Source organism: Vombatus ursinus, unplaced genomic scaffold (genome assembly GCF_900497805.2).
Source record: "Vombatus ursinus unplaced genomic scaffold, bare-nosed wombat genome assembly UNPS02014807.1, whole genome shotgun sequence".
Taxonomy (NCBI): Eukaryota; Metazoa; Chordata; class Mammalia; order Diprotodontia; family Vombatidae; genus Vombatus; species Vombatus ursinus.
The window spans coordinates 18,243,614-18,261,250 of NW_020954585.1; the positions used below are offsets into that span (position 1 = coordinate 18,243,614).

At 37.0% G+C, this 17,637-nt stretch overlaps 1 protein-coding gene across 1 annotated transcript in view; it reads left to right on the top strand.

Moving 5' to 3' along the window:
- Positions 1–17,637, top strand: part of PTCH1 (patched 1) — a 74,428-nt gene that overhangs the window by 46,960 nt on the left and 9,831 nt on the right. The window contains exons 13-19 of the mRNA XM_027874806.1: positions 1,294–1,412; positions 2,239–2,641; positions 3,671–3,980; positions 8,612–8,754; positions 11,394–11,577; positions 13,059–13,339; positions 15,322–15,459. Of these exons, the coding sequence (XP_027730607.1) occupies positions 1,294–1,412; positions 2,239–2,641; positions 3,671–3,980; positions 8,612–8,754; positions 11,394–11,577; positions 13,059–13,339; positions 15,322–15,459 (1,578 nt within the window). The remainder of the gene's footprint in view (positions 1–1,293; positions 1,413–2,238; positions 2,642–3,670; positions 3,981–8,611; positions 8,755–11,393; positions 11,578–13,058; positions 13,340–15,321; positions 15,460–17,637) is intronic.

Below are 17,637 nucleotides of genomic sequence, written 5' to 3' on the forward strand. Positions count from 1 at the left end.
CTCCCACTTATCTCACTATTCAACTGGCCCTCTGTTGACTTACCCAGTGCAGACCCAATTTTATGATCTTTACTAAGCCAGCAGGAGGTTTGCTGAAATACTAAGGTTTATGCTACATTATGGAGTGATTTTTTAAAATCTGCACTGGTTTATTCTTTATATGCTATAATCACATAAAGGAATTTCTTTGCTGCTTTACTATCCTTGACCTTTTATTTTACTGTGCACACAAAGCAGCACCACAGGGTATTACAGAGGATATATGAAGCTGATTAAAAACCCCAGAGGAGATGTTTGAAATTTTAATTTGTTTATAAAAGGTGCCATTATGATATACTCGATCTGTCTTATGTACAAGTTTTAGAAATGTCAAATCAGTGCCTTTCCAGAAATTTACAGAAAGGGAAGTTGAAGAAAAATGCTCCAGAAATATGTACATTGTTCTATCTTTATATATATATGACTCGATTCTCTAATAGCAAGTTACTAAGTAAAACTTTAAAAAGTTAAATTATATGCTCAGAATTTTTTAATTGCATTCAATTAGATGTAACAAACATTAAGTGCATGGATGTGTAAAGCCATGTACTAGCCACTAAAGATACTGAGAAAAAAAGAAATTGCCCCTGCCCTTAAGGAACTTACATTCTACTAGGAGGGATACAGCATTCATAGAGAAAAGTAAATTCAAAGTATATACAAAGTAATTTCAAGAGAGAAAAAGAGAGCACCTAACTATGAGGGTGGTGGCAGAGCAGGGGGAGTGGGACAGGTGGGATGGGTGGTCCAGAAAAGCAAGGCCTTTTAGGGCTAGAAAGAGTAGAAGACCTCAGAGAAGATCTAGTAAGTGCTACTTCCTTATTTTACACGTGATGATGTGATGGTGGTAACAATAGCTGGCTTTGAGGTTTGCAAAGAAATTTGCATATGTGGTCTCATTTGATTAGATAAGGAAACTGCAGGTAACTAGAGACTAGGACCCAGGTTTTCTAACTCCTAGGCCAGATTTGTTTTCTGTTTCATATCTCACATACACCATTGTCCTTTGGTAATGGGATCATTGCCAAGTGACAGATTAGTAAACCCATGAGGGGATGTCTTTTTACATTACTTGGAATTTTTCTCATTTGGCTGGACCATTCATTGTTAAAAATTATAGTTTTAAAAATTCAAGGATGCCACTTCAAATATTACTGGGTCAAATTCAAAGGAACTTGAAGGCTTTTTCAAATCATTTCCCATCTTGAGAAGCGACCTGTTGCTGACCTTGATTTTCTTTTCTTGGTTTTCTAGGCTGCTATAGTTGTGGTATTTAATTTTGCCATGGTTCTGCTCATTTTCCCTGCTATTCTAAGTATGGACCTATACAGACGAGAGGACAGGAGGTTGGATATCTTCTGCTGTTTTACAAGGTAAACTTCTGTGATAAACAAATTTGTATTCAGTATTTACAAAGCAGTATTATTTACTCAGCACCTTCTAGTTCATCAATTTAGAGGTAAAGGCAGTTAGGGAGTTTGCTTCAGGATATCTAACTATAGATAGTTTTGGAAAGAAGGATTTCAGAAGTCAAGGAGGTGGGTCAAGGGAAGGTTAGATTCACTATCATTCAGTGTGCTTTAATTAGCTACATTCAGGGTCGGCCATCTGGTTGGTTTAATTTATTCTTTCTTATTTATACAGAATTGATTTTTTTTTAACATGTAAAGGAGGGATGGTCATTAGTTGTACTATCTAACATTATTTTGAGGGAAAATGAGTTTGGAGTATTTATCAAGTCACTTGAGCATATTATTTTCATTTTAAAGAGTTAAATATACTGAGTCTAATGTATAATGTTTAATTAAGATAATATAACAGGAAAAGTCTAGGACTAAAAGTCAAGAAACCTGGATTCCAGTCTTGATTCTGTCTCTTATTAGCTTTGTGACCATTGTCAAGATCCCTCATTTATCAAGTAGGAATAATGCTTGCCCTTCAGCTAGAGCTGTTGGGAGGAGGGTCAAATGAGGTTACAGGTATGAAGAAGTGTTCAAAGACGTACTATCAGTGGTTTATATTGCTGAATACATAGCATGAACTCAACAGTTGTTGAGTTTAATAAAATGGTGCTTTCTTCTTAAGTCAGAAATGCATAAGATTAAAAATATCAAGTAATGGATTTCCTGAATTTCAATGCAAGCTTTGAAGCCTTGTTTTTGTTTCTGTTTGTTTTTTTTTTCCCCCAACTCCTTTCAGTCCTTGTGTCAGCAGAGTGATTCAGGTTGAACCTCAGGCCTACACAGATACCAATGACAACACCCGTTACAGCCCTCCACCTCCATACAGCAGTCACAGTTTCGCCCATGAAACTCAAATCACCATGCAATCCACAGTTCAGTTGCGCACTGAATATGACCCTCACACCCAGGTGTATTATACCACCGCAGAACCTCGCTCCGAGATCTCCGTACAGCCTGTCACTATGACACAGGATAACCTCAGCTGCCATAGTCCAGAAAGTACAAGCTCAACAAGAGATTTGCTCTCTCAGTTCTCAGACTCAAATCTTCATTGCCTGGAGCCTCCTTGTACTAAATGGACCCTCTCATCTTTTGCTGAGAAGCATTATGCACCATTCCTCTTGAAACCAAAAGCCAAGGTAATTTGTCAAAAACAGATGATTCTACCTTTCCTTTAGAAAAGGAATTCTTAACCTGGGATCCATGAACCTGTTTTAAAATATTTTGATAACTGTATTTCAATATAATTACTTTCCTTTGTCATACTATGTATTTTATTTTGTTAACACAAAAATCTTACACTGAGAAAGAGGGTCATAGGCCAAAATGGAAAGTCCATGACACAAAAAAGGTTGAGAACTTATGCTTTAGAAGAATAAATTAAGAAGCTAGGTGGAGCAGTGGATAGAGTACTAGACCTTGATTCAGGAAGTTCTGAGTTCAAATCCAATCTCAGATACTTAGTTGTATACCACTGGGCAGGTCCCTTAACCTGTGTCTATCTCAGTAAAGTGAGGCTAATAATAACACCTACTTCCCAGGACTGTTGTGGGGATAATATGAGATAATATTTGTAAAGCATCTTGTAAACCTTAAAGCAATATATAAATGCTAGCTATTATTTTTTTTATTTTTCTATGAGATTGGACATGAGATGATATTGGATATGAGATAATATTGGAGATGAGATTCTTATTATTCTATGAGATTGAATTTCACTTGTTTCTTCTCTCCTCGCTACTACTACCCTTCAAAAAAAAACTTAATGTGTATTATATTGGGTTACTCAGAGGGATTCTGCAAAGTCAAGAACATATGTGTATTGATCTGTTTATTTTGTAAGGAAGAACTCTTGGGGTGTTTTCTGTACCTCTAGTGGGAAGTATCCCCTGGAGTTTCTTTGAATATAGATAGATTGCTCACATAGATACCTATGTGAAATCTCTACTGTAACTCCTAGTGACATGATTCATATTGATCTGGTTCCCAGGAGGAGAAACTCTCACCACTTTCAATTTAATCTTGAGCCACTCTTGTGGTGAAAGTGAGATAGTAAAGAAAGTGCTGTCCTGCTTGTGAGTGCTTATTGCAGCCTGTACCTCTCTCTGGGAAGGGAGGCTGGATTACGTTGCCCAGGTTCTGATCCTGTGCATTTTGTTTTGTTGCAGGTTGTGGTTATTTTCCTTTTTCTGGGTTTGTTAGGGGTCAGCCTTTACGGAACCACTCGAGTGAGAGATGGACTGGATCTGACTGACATTGTGCCACGAGAAACCCGAGAGTATGACTTCATCGCAGCTCAGTTCAAATATTTCTCCTTCTACAACATGTACATCGTCACACAGAAAGCAGACTACCCACATATCCAGCACTTACTTTATGACCTTCACAAAAGCTTCAGCGGTGTGAAGTATGTCATGTTGGAAGAAAACAAACAGCTCCCTAAAATGTGGCTACACTACTTTCGAGATTGGCTACAAGGTAAGAAACTAGCTGGGCTCTTTTTATTTTTAAAGAAATCACTTCATTTGGTCTTCAGGTTATCCAAGGCTAGGCCTTTCCTTCAGGAAAAGTCTTCTTTTGGAAAATAACCCTGCAATGTTTTATCAAGTCATCAGACGGAAGTACTTGCAGCTTCTCGGTTCAGTTCTCATGTCTTCCGGTTTCGGTTTATCTGAGGCAACTTCCAGAAGCCATCCCTATGTAAAATGGAGCAAACTGGAGCACAGTCCTATCCATTAGGTTCTATAGTGATCACTGGTCAGAGTGCTCTGGGATTCCCAAGAGAAATCCCATTGGTAGGTGTTGATTCAGATTCTTCTGGCATGTAAGGTGGTACTCCTTGAAAATAAGTTGGTTGCTTTAGGGAGATTATGGTTTTACTGCATCAAGTAGTACCTACTAGAATGGCCTGAAAAAAATTAATGAAATTTCTATACTTACTCCCAAGTTATAGTTGACAGATTTGGAAGAACTTGGCTCTTTAAGCATCATGATTTAAAATTAACTACTTTTACCATTCTCTCTCACTTATGTTTAATCAAATCCTACATTATTTTGCTATGAGTAACCAAATTGTGCATAGAAATATCTTTTTTTCCTTTTCCTCATTTATGTTAGAAACTGGAAAAATAAATGAATGTTATTGGCCTGGTGAGATAATCTAAATTTTCGCTTGACTTATTAATAGATGGAATGCTGTAGTCAGTGATTCCTAGAACACTTGTGAGTTTATATACACATGCAAAAGAGGCTGACAAATTAGGGTAATTTTCAGGATCATCCAGGCAAAAATACTTATATTGATATATCTAGGTAACTGTGAAAACACTACACGTTGGCTTGTTATCCAGATAATTGTAGTAATTCTCTGCTTTACTTGGCATTTGTGGATACACACTGAGAGCCTTTTGGAATATCTTTTCTTCTAGAAATACTTAGTTTTTACATAATAAAGAAGCCAACAAATTTTGTGATTTTTTAAAATTATTCCTTTTCCTCTGAGTTTTAAATTAAAGGACATATTAGGCTAATTGCAGTTTGTGTTTAGGGAATAATACTCCGTTACACTCTCTGGCCTTGATCTCTTTAATTCCATTTTATTTTAGGGGAAGGTGACTAGGAGGACTCTGACTTTAAGCTCATTTTCAAACATGTTCATGAGATTGACTTTGATTTATTTCCTGAGTTTGTTTTCATTTTTGTGCAGTAGTTTTGAAAACAGTGGATTTGGAGTTATCAGTAGAAAGAAACTCAAGCAGTTGAAGAAAGCCCTGGTTTTTACATTTTTTTTCTCCCATTGACCAAAAGACATGCAAATAACTTGCCACAAAGGACAAAGAGATCTGCTGTGCAAAGGCAGTTGGTATCTCAAGAGAGGAGGGTTATTGTAGAATTTATTTCAGTGTCTTTAGTCTTTCATTAGGAAGTTCAGTATGCCATGCTAATGGAGAGCTTGGGAAGAGGGCAGAAATGTATTGTCTGACTGGAGGCAGTGGATAGGGTTAAAACCTCTTTAGAGAGTATTATAAATTATTTCTGTTTTATTCACTTGAAGACTTAAGCCCTGAAGTTTGTGTTGAAACTCTTCAGAGTCTATGGAAACCTCATGTGTTATAATCATTTTTGGTAGTAAATGTAATTCATGGCACTCAACATTTAGACCAAATTAGATTTTTTCACATTCCCAAGACAGAGCAAGCCCTAAAATTACATGCCTAACTCCAATGATCTTGGGATTTTGTAAGGACCACTGTACATAAAATGACCAAATACCATGGTCATTGGCCACCTAGTTATTTTCAGGCCTGTTACGTGGTTGATTTGGTCATTGAAAATTTACTCTGAGGAAGCAATTATCCATGAATCAGCTTTCCATCAAAGCATTGTGTGCGGTTTTTAGCCATGTGACTCTCATTGACTTTTAATGGAGTTGTCATTGAAACTATTATGCATTTCCTCACTTTGGTTTTTCAATTACTTTTTAGTCATTTTAACTGATAAGAATATAGAGTATAAACACCAAAATTATTTCATTATCCAATTTTCAAAATGCATACTGGTGCAATATTAAGTCAGGGATACACACACAAGTAAGTCAATGTTGACTTTGCACTACAAATGGGGTAATTGATATTTCATGCTGAATTTGGCAAATGCAATCTATATTAACATTAGATATTATAGCTCTAGAAAAGTTTAGCCATTGGAGTTATATCTATTCAAGAAACATTTTTATACATGACATTTTTGCCACAACATGTTTTACAAAGAGAACTTTTCAGGCTCAGATTTTAACATTAGGCTTTCTTTTCACTGAAGATACTTGAGGGAAGAAAAGTGTTCTTTGAGGGAAAACCCCATCTCTTGTAATACCCCTTATAGTATATGTTGTTATGTCATCTCATTATTACTTGATTTTGTTCTAAGTCAATCAGAAATTATTAAAAGTATTTTTAATAGCTCAGTGGTACCCACTGAGCAGCTGCCTCTGTTCCACATCTTATCATTTGGTATCTGAGTGGAGAGAGGCTTAGTGTACCACTTTGGAAAGAAGGTGAAAGGGTTAAAGCAAAGCTGATTCAAGTAATAAAGTCATGAAAATTCTTATTGTGGTAAGGAAAACACAAGGGTATGTTTTGTTGTTTATTTAAGGAAAAAAAGGCTTTAGGCAATAAAACAACATCTGTTCAGCACTTCATGTTGGGTGCATGCTTTTCCATGAAAAGTAGTGTGTCTCAACTTAAAAGTGACTGTTCCTTGGCGGTCTCTTCTCTTTTTCTCCTTTCCCTTACTCACCCTGAATAACTGTCTGCCTCTCCCCCCACACGCACCCTGAATAATAAGGGCTTTCTTTCACCAACAAGACCACACATACCAGATACCCAAATTGTTCATATAAAAACAATGCCCAAAGCAATTACATAGAAGTTATCTAAGTGGGGTCTTCACTGCTCTCCAGGAAAGGAAGAAATCTCTTATTTTTTTTCTTTTTTTCTAACACCAAGGACCTGTCTATTCTGGAAAATCCTGGCCAAACAAACCCCATTTTGTATGAAAGTTCTGAAATGAAATACAATTTAGATTCACACTCTGTACAACAAAAAGCATTTATCCTCTCTTACTGGCTACATTCAACCAAAAATATGCTGTTTTTGTTCAAAAGGTGTGTGTGTGTGTGTGTGTGTGTGTGTGTGTGTGTGTGTGTGTGACAGAGAGAGAGACAGAGAGACAGAGAGAGACAGAGAGACAAGGTTTGTTTCCTGGGCTTTGGAGGTCTACTTGGGAGGTGACTTTGAAGAGAGAGGGGGGAAGGGAAAGGGAGGAAGAGGTGGTACTGGTGAAGAGTTTGTAAATGCCAGTGATCACTCAAACCCTAGGGCTGTGTCTCGGTGGGGGGGGGGGGGGGGGGGGGGCGGCGCATGTTTTCTCTTCCAACACGTCTATCTCTTTACAGCTGTAGCTAAACGATCAGATCTGTAATGATGGTTTTGATTATGGAAGCTCAGCGCAGCTGCGTGCGAGGTGGGTTGGTGGGCTCCCTCCCACCCTCACCCCCCCAAGTGCTCTCTTTCCTTGGACATGCGGTTTGTCATCTGTTCTCACAGAGCTTTGTTGTATTGATGGGGCTGTGGCTTCCTGTTCTAAATCTGATCCAAATTTTGTGCTGTGAGGTATTTCCCCTCCACCCACACCCCTATTCCTTCCCTCCCCTTCCTACCCAGCCACAGATACACATGCCCGTTCTCATGTGTGCGAGCGAGCGTGCGCGCACAAGTGCACACAAATACACACGCACCCCTTTTAAGGGTGGCAAAGAGGAAAATAACAGTTGAGAATGAATAGGTGTTGGCTGTGATCTTTACATATGCTGGCAGTAGATCCCGCGGCTTGTATTAGTTACACAAGTTGAACAGATGGAACAAATTGACAAAATCGTGTTCACTCATGCTGTGCTCAAGAAGCAGCTGAGTTGCTGTTTGAAGTTGGAAGCTTGAGTCTGTTTTTTTCTCCTCTTTCAGTGGAATTTCTGATTATATGAAAGAACCTGTAGCTTAGCACCTTACAGTAGCTGAGAGAATTAATGTGCATGGTACATCTCTTCTTTCTGGGGTGTTCTTTCCTTCAGTTAATGTGATCTGCCAACTTTTTGTGTGATGGAAAGCAGGGAACAGAATAAAGTGAGAGTTGAGGGGAGGAAGAATAGGAAAATGTATGTGTGTGTGCATGCATGGGCAGCATGTATAATACATGTGTGTACACATATATGTGCCTGTGTGCACATATGTATGTGCGTATTTGGTGCACAATTAAAATTTAGATTTTAAGAAAAAGTGCTAAATTTAAACAGATGTTAACAAGTAATTTTTTTTTGGTCCTCCCAAGGTGTTTGTGGCTTTCAAACTCAAATGTGCTCAATTATATTCAGATAAATTCTAATTCATTCACAAAAATGATATCCTTATGTCATCAAACAGAGGCTAGAATGCACATTCAGTATTTTTTAAAAGGCTGATTTATTTTCCATCTCATTTTTTGTCTTCTGAAATAAATGCTAGCTTTGTTTTGGTTAGAATTTTAAAATATTGTGTTTATCTACCTTATTTCTCTAGGACTACAGGATGCCTTTGACAATGATTGGGAAACTGGGAAGATCATGCAGAATAATTATAAAAATGGATCAGATGATGGAGTGCTGGCCTACAAACTCCTGGTGCAAACTGGCAGCCGAGATAAGCCCATTGACATCAGCCAGGTAGGTACTTGTGGTACAATGGAAGGAGGAGTAGGTTTGGATCAAAACACCTGAGTTCAAATCCTGCTTCAGTCACTAAACTACCCTTTTGAGCCTTGGATAGATCATTTAATCTCTCTAATAGATCATTTAATTTCACTATCTAGAAATGAAAGGGTGGACTCAAAGGCCCTTAAATTCTTTCCAGCTCTAAAACTGTGATATCATGAATATTGAGTGAAACACCCTAGGAAGGGCAGGATAGTATGTTTTAAGAACATTTGGGGATCAGTACAGAAAGTGAAAAACTTGTCATTGACAGATTTCAAGATTTGTCAGGGGCTTCTAGTCCAACCTATAACTGAACAGGAATCCCCTCTACAGTACACTATACAGGTGGATCCAACAGCCTCTATCTACTTGAAGAATTCTAGTGTTGAGAAACCCACCGTCTCTCTAGGCAGCCTATTCCACAGTTAGGTAGCTGTAATTGTTAGGAAAATTTTCCTCACACCGAATCTAATTTGCCTCTTTGCAACTTTCATGCATTACTTTTAGTCTTGCTAATTGGGGCCCAAAAGGAACAAATCAGTCCCTTTTCTGAGTGAAGAGGGATAGACTCCTAGCATCCAGGAGTGACCAGGGGAATGAACCCCAGGCCTTAGGAAGAGAAGGTAGAGGGAGTTTTCTGTACCTATGAAATCACAGTCCATTTCCTATCCCTGTCCCTATCCTATCTTCCTCTGTCAAATGGGACCAATAACACTTGCCCTATCTCTCAAGGTCATCATAAGGATAATATACAGGAGCTCTTTGAAAAGTCAGAGGCACTAAATGAATATAAATGATCATTGGTGGTTGACTTCTGGTCCTTATACATTATTTTTCTTGTGATCTAGATCTGAAAAGTAGGTTGATTTGAAAGAGAATTGGAAGGAAAGGGGGGAGGGACTAGAAAGAAAAAGTGTTTAGTCAAGGACTTGAAGGAATAATCATTTTCATTATTTGACCCCTTTGTGTCACTCTGGCCCAAGGAGTGAAGATAAGTTGCTCTATCATGAATGAATCACAAGGCAAGTCAGACCTGGAATGTGAGTGGCCAAGCTGTTCACCAAAAAATTACCATGAGTCACTTTTATGTAGTAATTGTATTATCCCACTGCAAATGCAGCTTATTTTCCTGACACTTGGATTATAGAACACAATTTTTTATTCATTGAAGTGTGCAGCTTTATCTGAGATCTCTTTTCATTTAAAAGAAAAGTACCTCTTTAAGACTTGCATGAAGCCCTGTACTGGACTACTCTTCCTTCCTATCTATATAACTTGGTTTTTTTTTGCCTTCAGGCAGAAAAGAGAGATGCTAATGATCTCTGCTTATTGTCTCTTCTTTTTTTATCCTTTTTTCTGTTTGCTGATATTAAAGGTGACAGACTGAGTATATTGTTTGAAGTTATTATGTCATGTGGAACACAGTGCTTTATGGTGACAGGCAGCATGCCGTCAGGCTTGACGAGAGACCTTGAGCAGAGATATCTGGACAAGGGGTTTAAAGAGAGGCGTATATTATAGGGAGACATTCAAGTAGCAAGATTTGGTTTTATGTACCAGGTACACCATGGAACTAATATCACTGGACCATACCTTATGATATAATTTCCTGTGCCTAGGAGAGAGGAAAGTGTACTGCATCCACAGGGGCTGGCAGCTGGAGTGAACAATCTTAAAGACAGATTGAAGACATACAGTTGTTGCATATCCTAGGGATTAATTGAATCCAGATCCTTGGATTCTAGTTCCCCCTTGCTCTCTTTCCCTTTCTTTCTTTGTTTCTCTTTGCTCTCACTCTTTCTCTTTTAACTGTTGTCACTGTTGTTTTTCATTTCATTAAAAGGACCTAGAGCTGGAGTCAGGCCACAATTTAAGATAAACAAACAAACAGCTCAAAATTATTTTCATCTAAGTGAAGTCCGTAAGTCAGACTTTAGTTGGAGAATGTGCAGCCATCTGTAAGTCTGGAATATCCAGTCTCCTAGAAATAGGCTTACCCACAGTCAACAGATTACTGCAGCACACTCTTCTACTTTCTTGGCATTGGGCATTTTCTGAATACACAGGTCATAGGAGGCAAGTGTTAGCAAAATTTATACAGATGTTGTTTTATTTTTATAGCTCTCCTCCATTTACTGGGTGGCATTTCCTTCAGTGTTAACAACAGAGGTTAACTGCACACAGACGTGTATAGGGATTCTTGCCAGGTTTTTTTTTTTCTCCTTTAAATATGTTTTTCCAGCTTGGTCATTTTCCCCCTTGGCTGCAGACAGTCTTTTAGCATTCATGTTTAATTGGTTCAGTTTATTCTAGAACCATCTGCAGAGTTTATATGTGTGTTGTAAACAATCTTCACATATTATGGTGTACTTTTTAAAAAAAAAAGAAAGAAAGAAATCAAATGTGTTCCAGTGAAATTTTCTGCACTTTTAAACAGTGGGCATTCTATCCTTGGTTGTGAGTGCTGGTGCAAACCTTGGTTCTGTTCTCTCTAGGAATGAACATATTTATCCTTTCTTTCTTTCTTTCTTTCTTTCTTTTTTTTTTACTATTAAGACCTTGAAAGCCAAACTCAATTCTGAAAGGCTTCTGTTTCTCCCATTTTGCAGTTGACTAAACAGCGTCTGGTGGATGCAGATGGTATCATTAACCCAAATGCTTTCTACATCTACCTGACGGCTTGGGTCAGTAATGACCCAGTTGCATATGCTGCTTCTCAGGCCAACATTCGACCTCACCGTCCTGAATGGGTCCATGACAAAGCCGACTACATGCCAGACACAAGACTGAGAAGTGAGTAACACTTTATTTAATTGTCTTACAATTTATATAGGTGTTCAGCCTTTTCTTCCAGGCCCAGTAACTTTCTGGATCAGTTGACACTGTACAGGTCTCAGAGGTGTAAACAGAACAATATGTTTCTTTTACTTTAAAGCTTGGGAGACAAATGCAGATGTGTAATGGAACACAGAGTTGTGCTGACGCCAGGTTCTATCACTTTGAGAAATTAGAGTATATAATCTTACTTTAGTTTGAACTCTGAAACTTGCATTTGTCATTTCTTTTTTAGTGCCCCTTGTTCATTGCAAAATAAATAAATAAATAAAAGTAGCCTCCAGATTGAGTGATATTCTGCCTCTGCAAAATTTTGTCATTGAGAATTACACGCTTACTCTAACCTCGTCCACTTTGGTGTGGAAGAATTGTGGCCAAGTTGCCAAGTTACATCATTTCCATAAGCCACCAAACACCTGTATGTTGTCAGAGTTGTTTATACCAATACAAATAGGTTTGTTTATACAAAAGTCTTCTTTTAAAATAACCTCAGAAACCACAATTTTAAAGGTGATCCTATAGGGTTTAGTTTGAATTTACACCGTAGTTACTGAGAGACCTATACTTTGGTTGCTGGATTGGAAGAGCAGCGAGAGACAGGGAGATTGGTTCTCTTGCAAATGTGATTGGATAGCAAGCCAGTTGTGTTTCACTGTATCAGAACCATACAGCTTTGTGGCAGTGAGCCAAGTCTTGTCTTAATGAAAATTTATAGTTGAGATTATAATAGGGCAAATCATGTTTAGCAAGTCAACTGAATGACCCTGAAGGGTCTGGAACACACAACGGCAGAAATTAAATGCTTATTGTGTAAGGATTTTTTTTTTCTGTTGCCGTAGACTTAGCATTACATTAAAAAAGAAGCATGGAAGATGTAAGTTTCTTAGATAACTAAAAGATAAAGTTCTGCATTTTTTCAGTGAAGCATCATTTTAATGTTATGTAGCTCTATAAAATGATTGAATAGAACTAGGTTGGAATTAAATATTTTCACCCAAGTGATGATTTTACACACATTTTGCCTCATTTACAGATTGTTTGGAACTTTTACAAAGAATGTTCATTCCTGAAAAATAAAGTTCAGAGGTTTGGGTTTTTTTTTTTTTTAATTTTCAAACTAAGTGTCAAAAATACAAAGATATGAAGACATCAATGTCATTTAGTTTTCCTAAGTAATAGTGTCCAGATGAGTTTGTGGATTCTGTTTTCTATAAGATACTATTTTTTTTGTTACCATTATAGAGATTTTTCTTGGGGGGGGGCACAAAATTATCAGTAATGCTTTCCCCTCTTGGAAATGACTATGGCATGCCAAAAATGTGAATTTGTCACATTTTTCAAACTCAATCATACCATATTTATTTTTGCTTTAATATTTCAAAGATCACTCCTCTCCCCAGTGACCATTTTTTTACCTGTTACTATGCCTTTCACTCTAGTCCCCCCAGCAGAGCCTATCGAATATGCTCAGTTTCCTTTCTACCTCAATGGGTTACGTGACACTTCGGACTTCGTAGAAGCTATTGAGAAAGTGAGAACAATTTGCAATAATTACACAAGCCTGGGAGTCTCCAGCTACCCAAATGGATACCCATTTCTTTTCTGGGAGCAGTACATCGGCCTTCGGCACTGGCTTCTCTTGTCCATTAGTGTGGTCTTGGCCTGCACGTTTCTGGTGTGCGCAGTCTTCCTTCTGAACCCCTGGACGGCAGGGATCATTGTAAGTTTATTCTAAGGGTCTTTGTTGAAGTCAAATTCCTTTCAGCATAGCTCTTGCTGCAGTCGGAAAGGTTTTGTTTATGTCTGGGCCTCTGGTGGAGTGTGTATATTGCATCATCCATGATATATTTATTCTACTTGAGGCAGTAAGGTTCATGGTAAAGGTACAGCTTAAATAGCTTTAATCCTATGGACCCACTAATATGACTTTAAAATTTCCTTATAAAGATAGGAGAGCTTTTCCAGCCTTTCTCATAACAGCACATAGTACTGACCATGAACATTTATTTAAAAAACACAAAAATGTAACTTTAAAATTCTGGTTTTTAATCTAAAAATTTTCTCTCACAAAATAATTTTCCATATTTCAAAATTCTGTATTTGCTATTTATACCTTTTAGAAGAAAATTAGAATAGCTAGGATATCATATGTGAAAGAAAAAAATGTGTTATTTTTGCACCTAAACAAAAAGAATGGTAAAATAATATAAATTATATAACCTATTCATTCATCCATTCTGCAAAGTATACTCCAAGATCTGAAGTAAACTTTAAAGTGGAACTGAATAATGACATGTCCATGTTTAAATTCCATGAACTATTGAAGAGTTTATAAAATACCCAAAATAGAGAAACATAGAACAGTTACTGGTTTTCAGTACCATAAGTCTATACAACAGGTATGGGAAAAGGTAAATGTTTAGTCTAGAATAGTTTTCATAGTTCTTAATCAAACAATTTATATTGTCCATCTTTCATTAGCTTATAAAAAACTTTTATTGTACTAACCCTCCCTACCCTCCTTTGCCACCCCCCATCCATAGAAAAAAGAAAAAAATGTCCTTCATCTCTTCCACTTATAAAAAAAAATAGATTTTGTACCCTATCCCCTTACACTTGCCCAAGAAACTCCTAATTCTAACTTATTGGGGGCAGGGAGAATATGGGGAAAATATGGGAAAATCCCGTATTTCCTTACAGTTTTTTTTTTCAAAGAAGATATAAGCAAAAAGTGAAAGCTTTTCCTTAAATTTAACTGTTTGCTTTGTACACTTCTAGTCTCCCCAAGTTTCTTCAAAGTCAAGAGGCCCTCTGTAACTTGATACTCATCAATTGATTATAGCATCTACTTTCTTCCAGCTTTTAAACTTCTAAACTAAGTAAAGTCATCTTCACTTAGTCCATAGACTTCCCAATCAAAAACAAAATCACTTTTACTTCAAAATGTTTTATGTTTCCTTTCCCACACTATTACTATTAGAAACAGAGTGAAGACCCCCTCTTCCTCCCCAAAAAAACCCTTCCCCAAACTTGTGAAGTTCCAATTCAGCTATAAGTTGAAGGGTAATTTCTAATGGATAGAATCAAGGCAGAATAATATATTACTATTTAATTATTATTGAAAGTATAAGTAATAAGGAACTGGTGTTCAATCTGACAAGTTATTTGTGTTAGGAGAATTTTGATTGAAAGTTTCTAATAGTCATGGTTTTATAGGTCAGAGAAATCTGAAAAAATAGCTAGAACGCCAAATACTGTACATCCTCCAAGCCCCTTTGCAAATGTTAAGAAGTCAGTACTTGCCCATATCATTGGGAGGCATGTAATATCATCTCCTTTTCAGAAGCAGGAGTTCAAATTTTGTTAATCAAATTTAGAGGAAATCTGTGCCTTTGGTTCAGTTAGAGCATAGGAACTCATAGATTTATAGCTGAATCTAGTACAACACTCTCATTTCAAAAAAAAAAAAAAAAAAAAAGATGAAAAATGTGGCCCAAAGAAATTAAGCTATTTGCCCAAAGTAGTTTTGGGGCAGGGATTTGAACCCAGGTCTTTAAGACCCAGTTCTTTTTCCACTTTCCTCGATCTTGAGCTCCAATAAGATCATTCTACCCCCAACATAATCTGTTGCCTTTCCTAGTAAAAGAACAGTGTGTTAAAACATAGTATGCTAAACCCTTAACTGTATATACTTTCTTAAAGGTGATGGTCCTGGCGCTAATGACGGTGGAACTTTTTGGCATGATGGGCCTGATAGGAATCAAGCTGAGTGCTGTACCCGTGGTTATCTTGATTGCTTCTGTTGGCATAGGGGTGGAATTTACTGTTCACGTTGCTTTGGTAAGTAAAATAAACAGACTGGATCTATTTGTTAAGCAATAATGGTGGCACAGTGGATGAGAGTGCTGAACTTGGAGATCTGATTTTTCAAATCCTGATTCAGACATTTGCTAACAGTAGGCAACTCACATAATCTCTCATAACAGCACCTATTCACAGGGTTGTGAGGATCAAATGACATAGCACCTTCGCAAACTTTAAAATGCTTTATAAGTACTAGTTGTTGTTATCACAATCATCATCATCATTATTTTAATTGTTATTGTTGTTGTTATGAGGTAAATGGGACAATGGATAGAATGCTGCATCAGGAGTCAGAAAGACCTGAGTTCGAGTGTAACCTCAGAGGCTTACAATCTGTAAGAGCCTGAGCAAGTCACTAAATCTCTGTCTGCCTCAATTTCTTAAAAATGGGGATAATAGGGGCAGCTAGGTGGTGCAGTGGATAGAGCTCCAGGCTTGAAGTCAGGAAGACCTGAGTTCAAATCCGGTTTCAGACACACAACACATAACACATACTAACTATGTGGCCCTGGGCAAGTCACTTAACCACAACTGCCTAGCAAAAAGAAAAAAAAAGAGATAATAGTATTATCTACCTCCCAGGGTTGTTGTGAAGATCAGATGAGATGATATCTGTAAAGCACTTTGCAAACCTTAAAGTGCTATATTATTATAGTTAGCTATTATTATTATTAGATTATCATCATCGTTATTATTAATGGAAGCCTTTTGTCTTTGGATCTAGCTCTTAGTCTCTAAAAAAGGCTAAAAAATTACTTCAGTACAAACAAAAATCTCCTATAGTTATATACTAAAAAATGGACCTTTACAAAACTGAATAGTAAGAAGTCCTTCTTCCTTTTGAGGAAGAAGACAGAGATAGAAAAGGGGACAATAAATAGGAATTGGCAATAACATGAACTAGACTTTTGGCCTGCTTGTTAAAAAAAATTTTATGAGATGTATTTAAATAGACATAAAGAGGTATTATTCTGTGTTGGACACATATCTCATGCCTAGTATTTTACAGCATTACTATAAGCATTTAACTTACTGACCTGTTTCTTAGAATAAGTGTATATAGTTTTCGTTATGTGTTTGTGTTTTTTAATGAGTAATCAATGAACATACATTTCTTAAACATCTTCCATATGCCCAACTGTATTCTGGAGGCTGGGAACACAAAAGATAAAAATGAAACAGTCTCTTCCCTCAAGAAGCTTAGATTCAATAGGAGAAACAACACATATATATACAAATATATACAAAAGAAATCAAGAATTCAATTTAACCAAGTACTTATTAAGTACCTACTACTGTGTGAAAGACACTGTCCTAGGTGCTGGAGAGTCAAGGAGAAGATAAGATAAAATATGATTAGAGTTCTTTAACAAAAAAAAAAAGACAGTTCTAAGTTGTGCCTATAATAGGGCTAATGTAGCCACATATGGTCCCAATAGGCCCTTGGGTAGAATCACTGGGGTAATGATCCCTGGATAGACAAGCAAAGGACCATATGCCAGACTTACACACACTCCCTTTTCTACCCAAACGTATAAAACCTTTTTTTTCCCCCCACCAATCCAGAAATTTATTTAGGCTTGGAGATAAGGAGTCAATATTGTGGTTTAGGGTTATTTTTTCCTTTATTTTTCGTCTCTTGAGGGGTAGTACAACTGTTAATATCCCTGAAGGAAACTCAAGCTCAGAAGACATTCCCTCATATAAGAGGGGAAAGTAGACTCTAAATAAACATTTGTTAGAAGAATTAATAAATGAATGAGTGAGCAAATAAGTAAAGAAGTAATGTTTGTAGCTATATTAACTAATACCGGGAAAACCTAGGACCTAGCCCAAAGTTTCAAAGGGTCATATAACCATATTTAGTGGTTAATGTTTCCATATTTTATTTATTTCTATCAAACTTGCAGCATTTTCTTTACATTTTTTATAGCTAATTCTCTCCAGGTTCAACTACATGGCAAATGTATTTCTGTGCATACATGCATATGCTGTATTTATTTCATGGCTCTTCCACTGATACAGAGTCATTGCAAAATAATATAATTTTTGTCTACTTTTTTTAGTTTTGATAATTTACACGAAGTTCTACATTTAGCTGCCCTCCAAAATCTGTAATGATGGAGATCTTAGAATGCAATGACCTCTAATGGC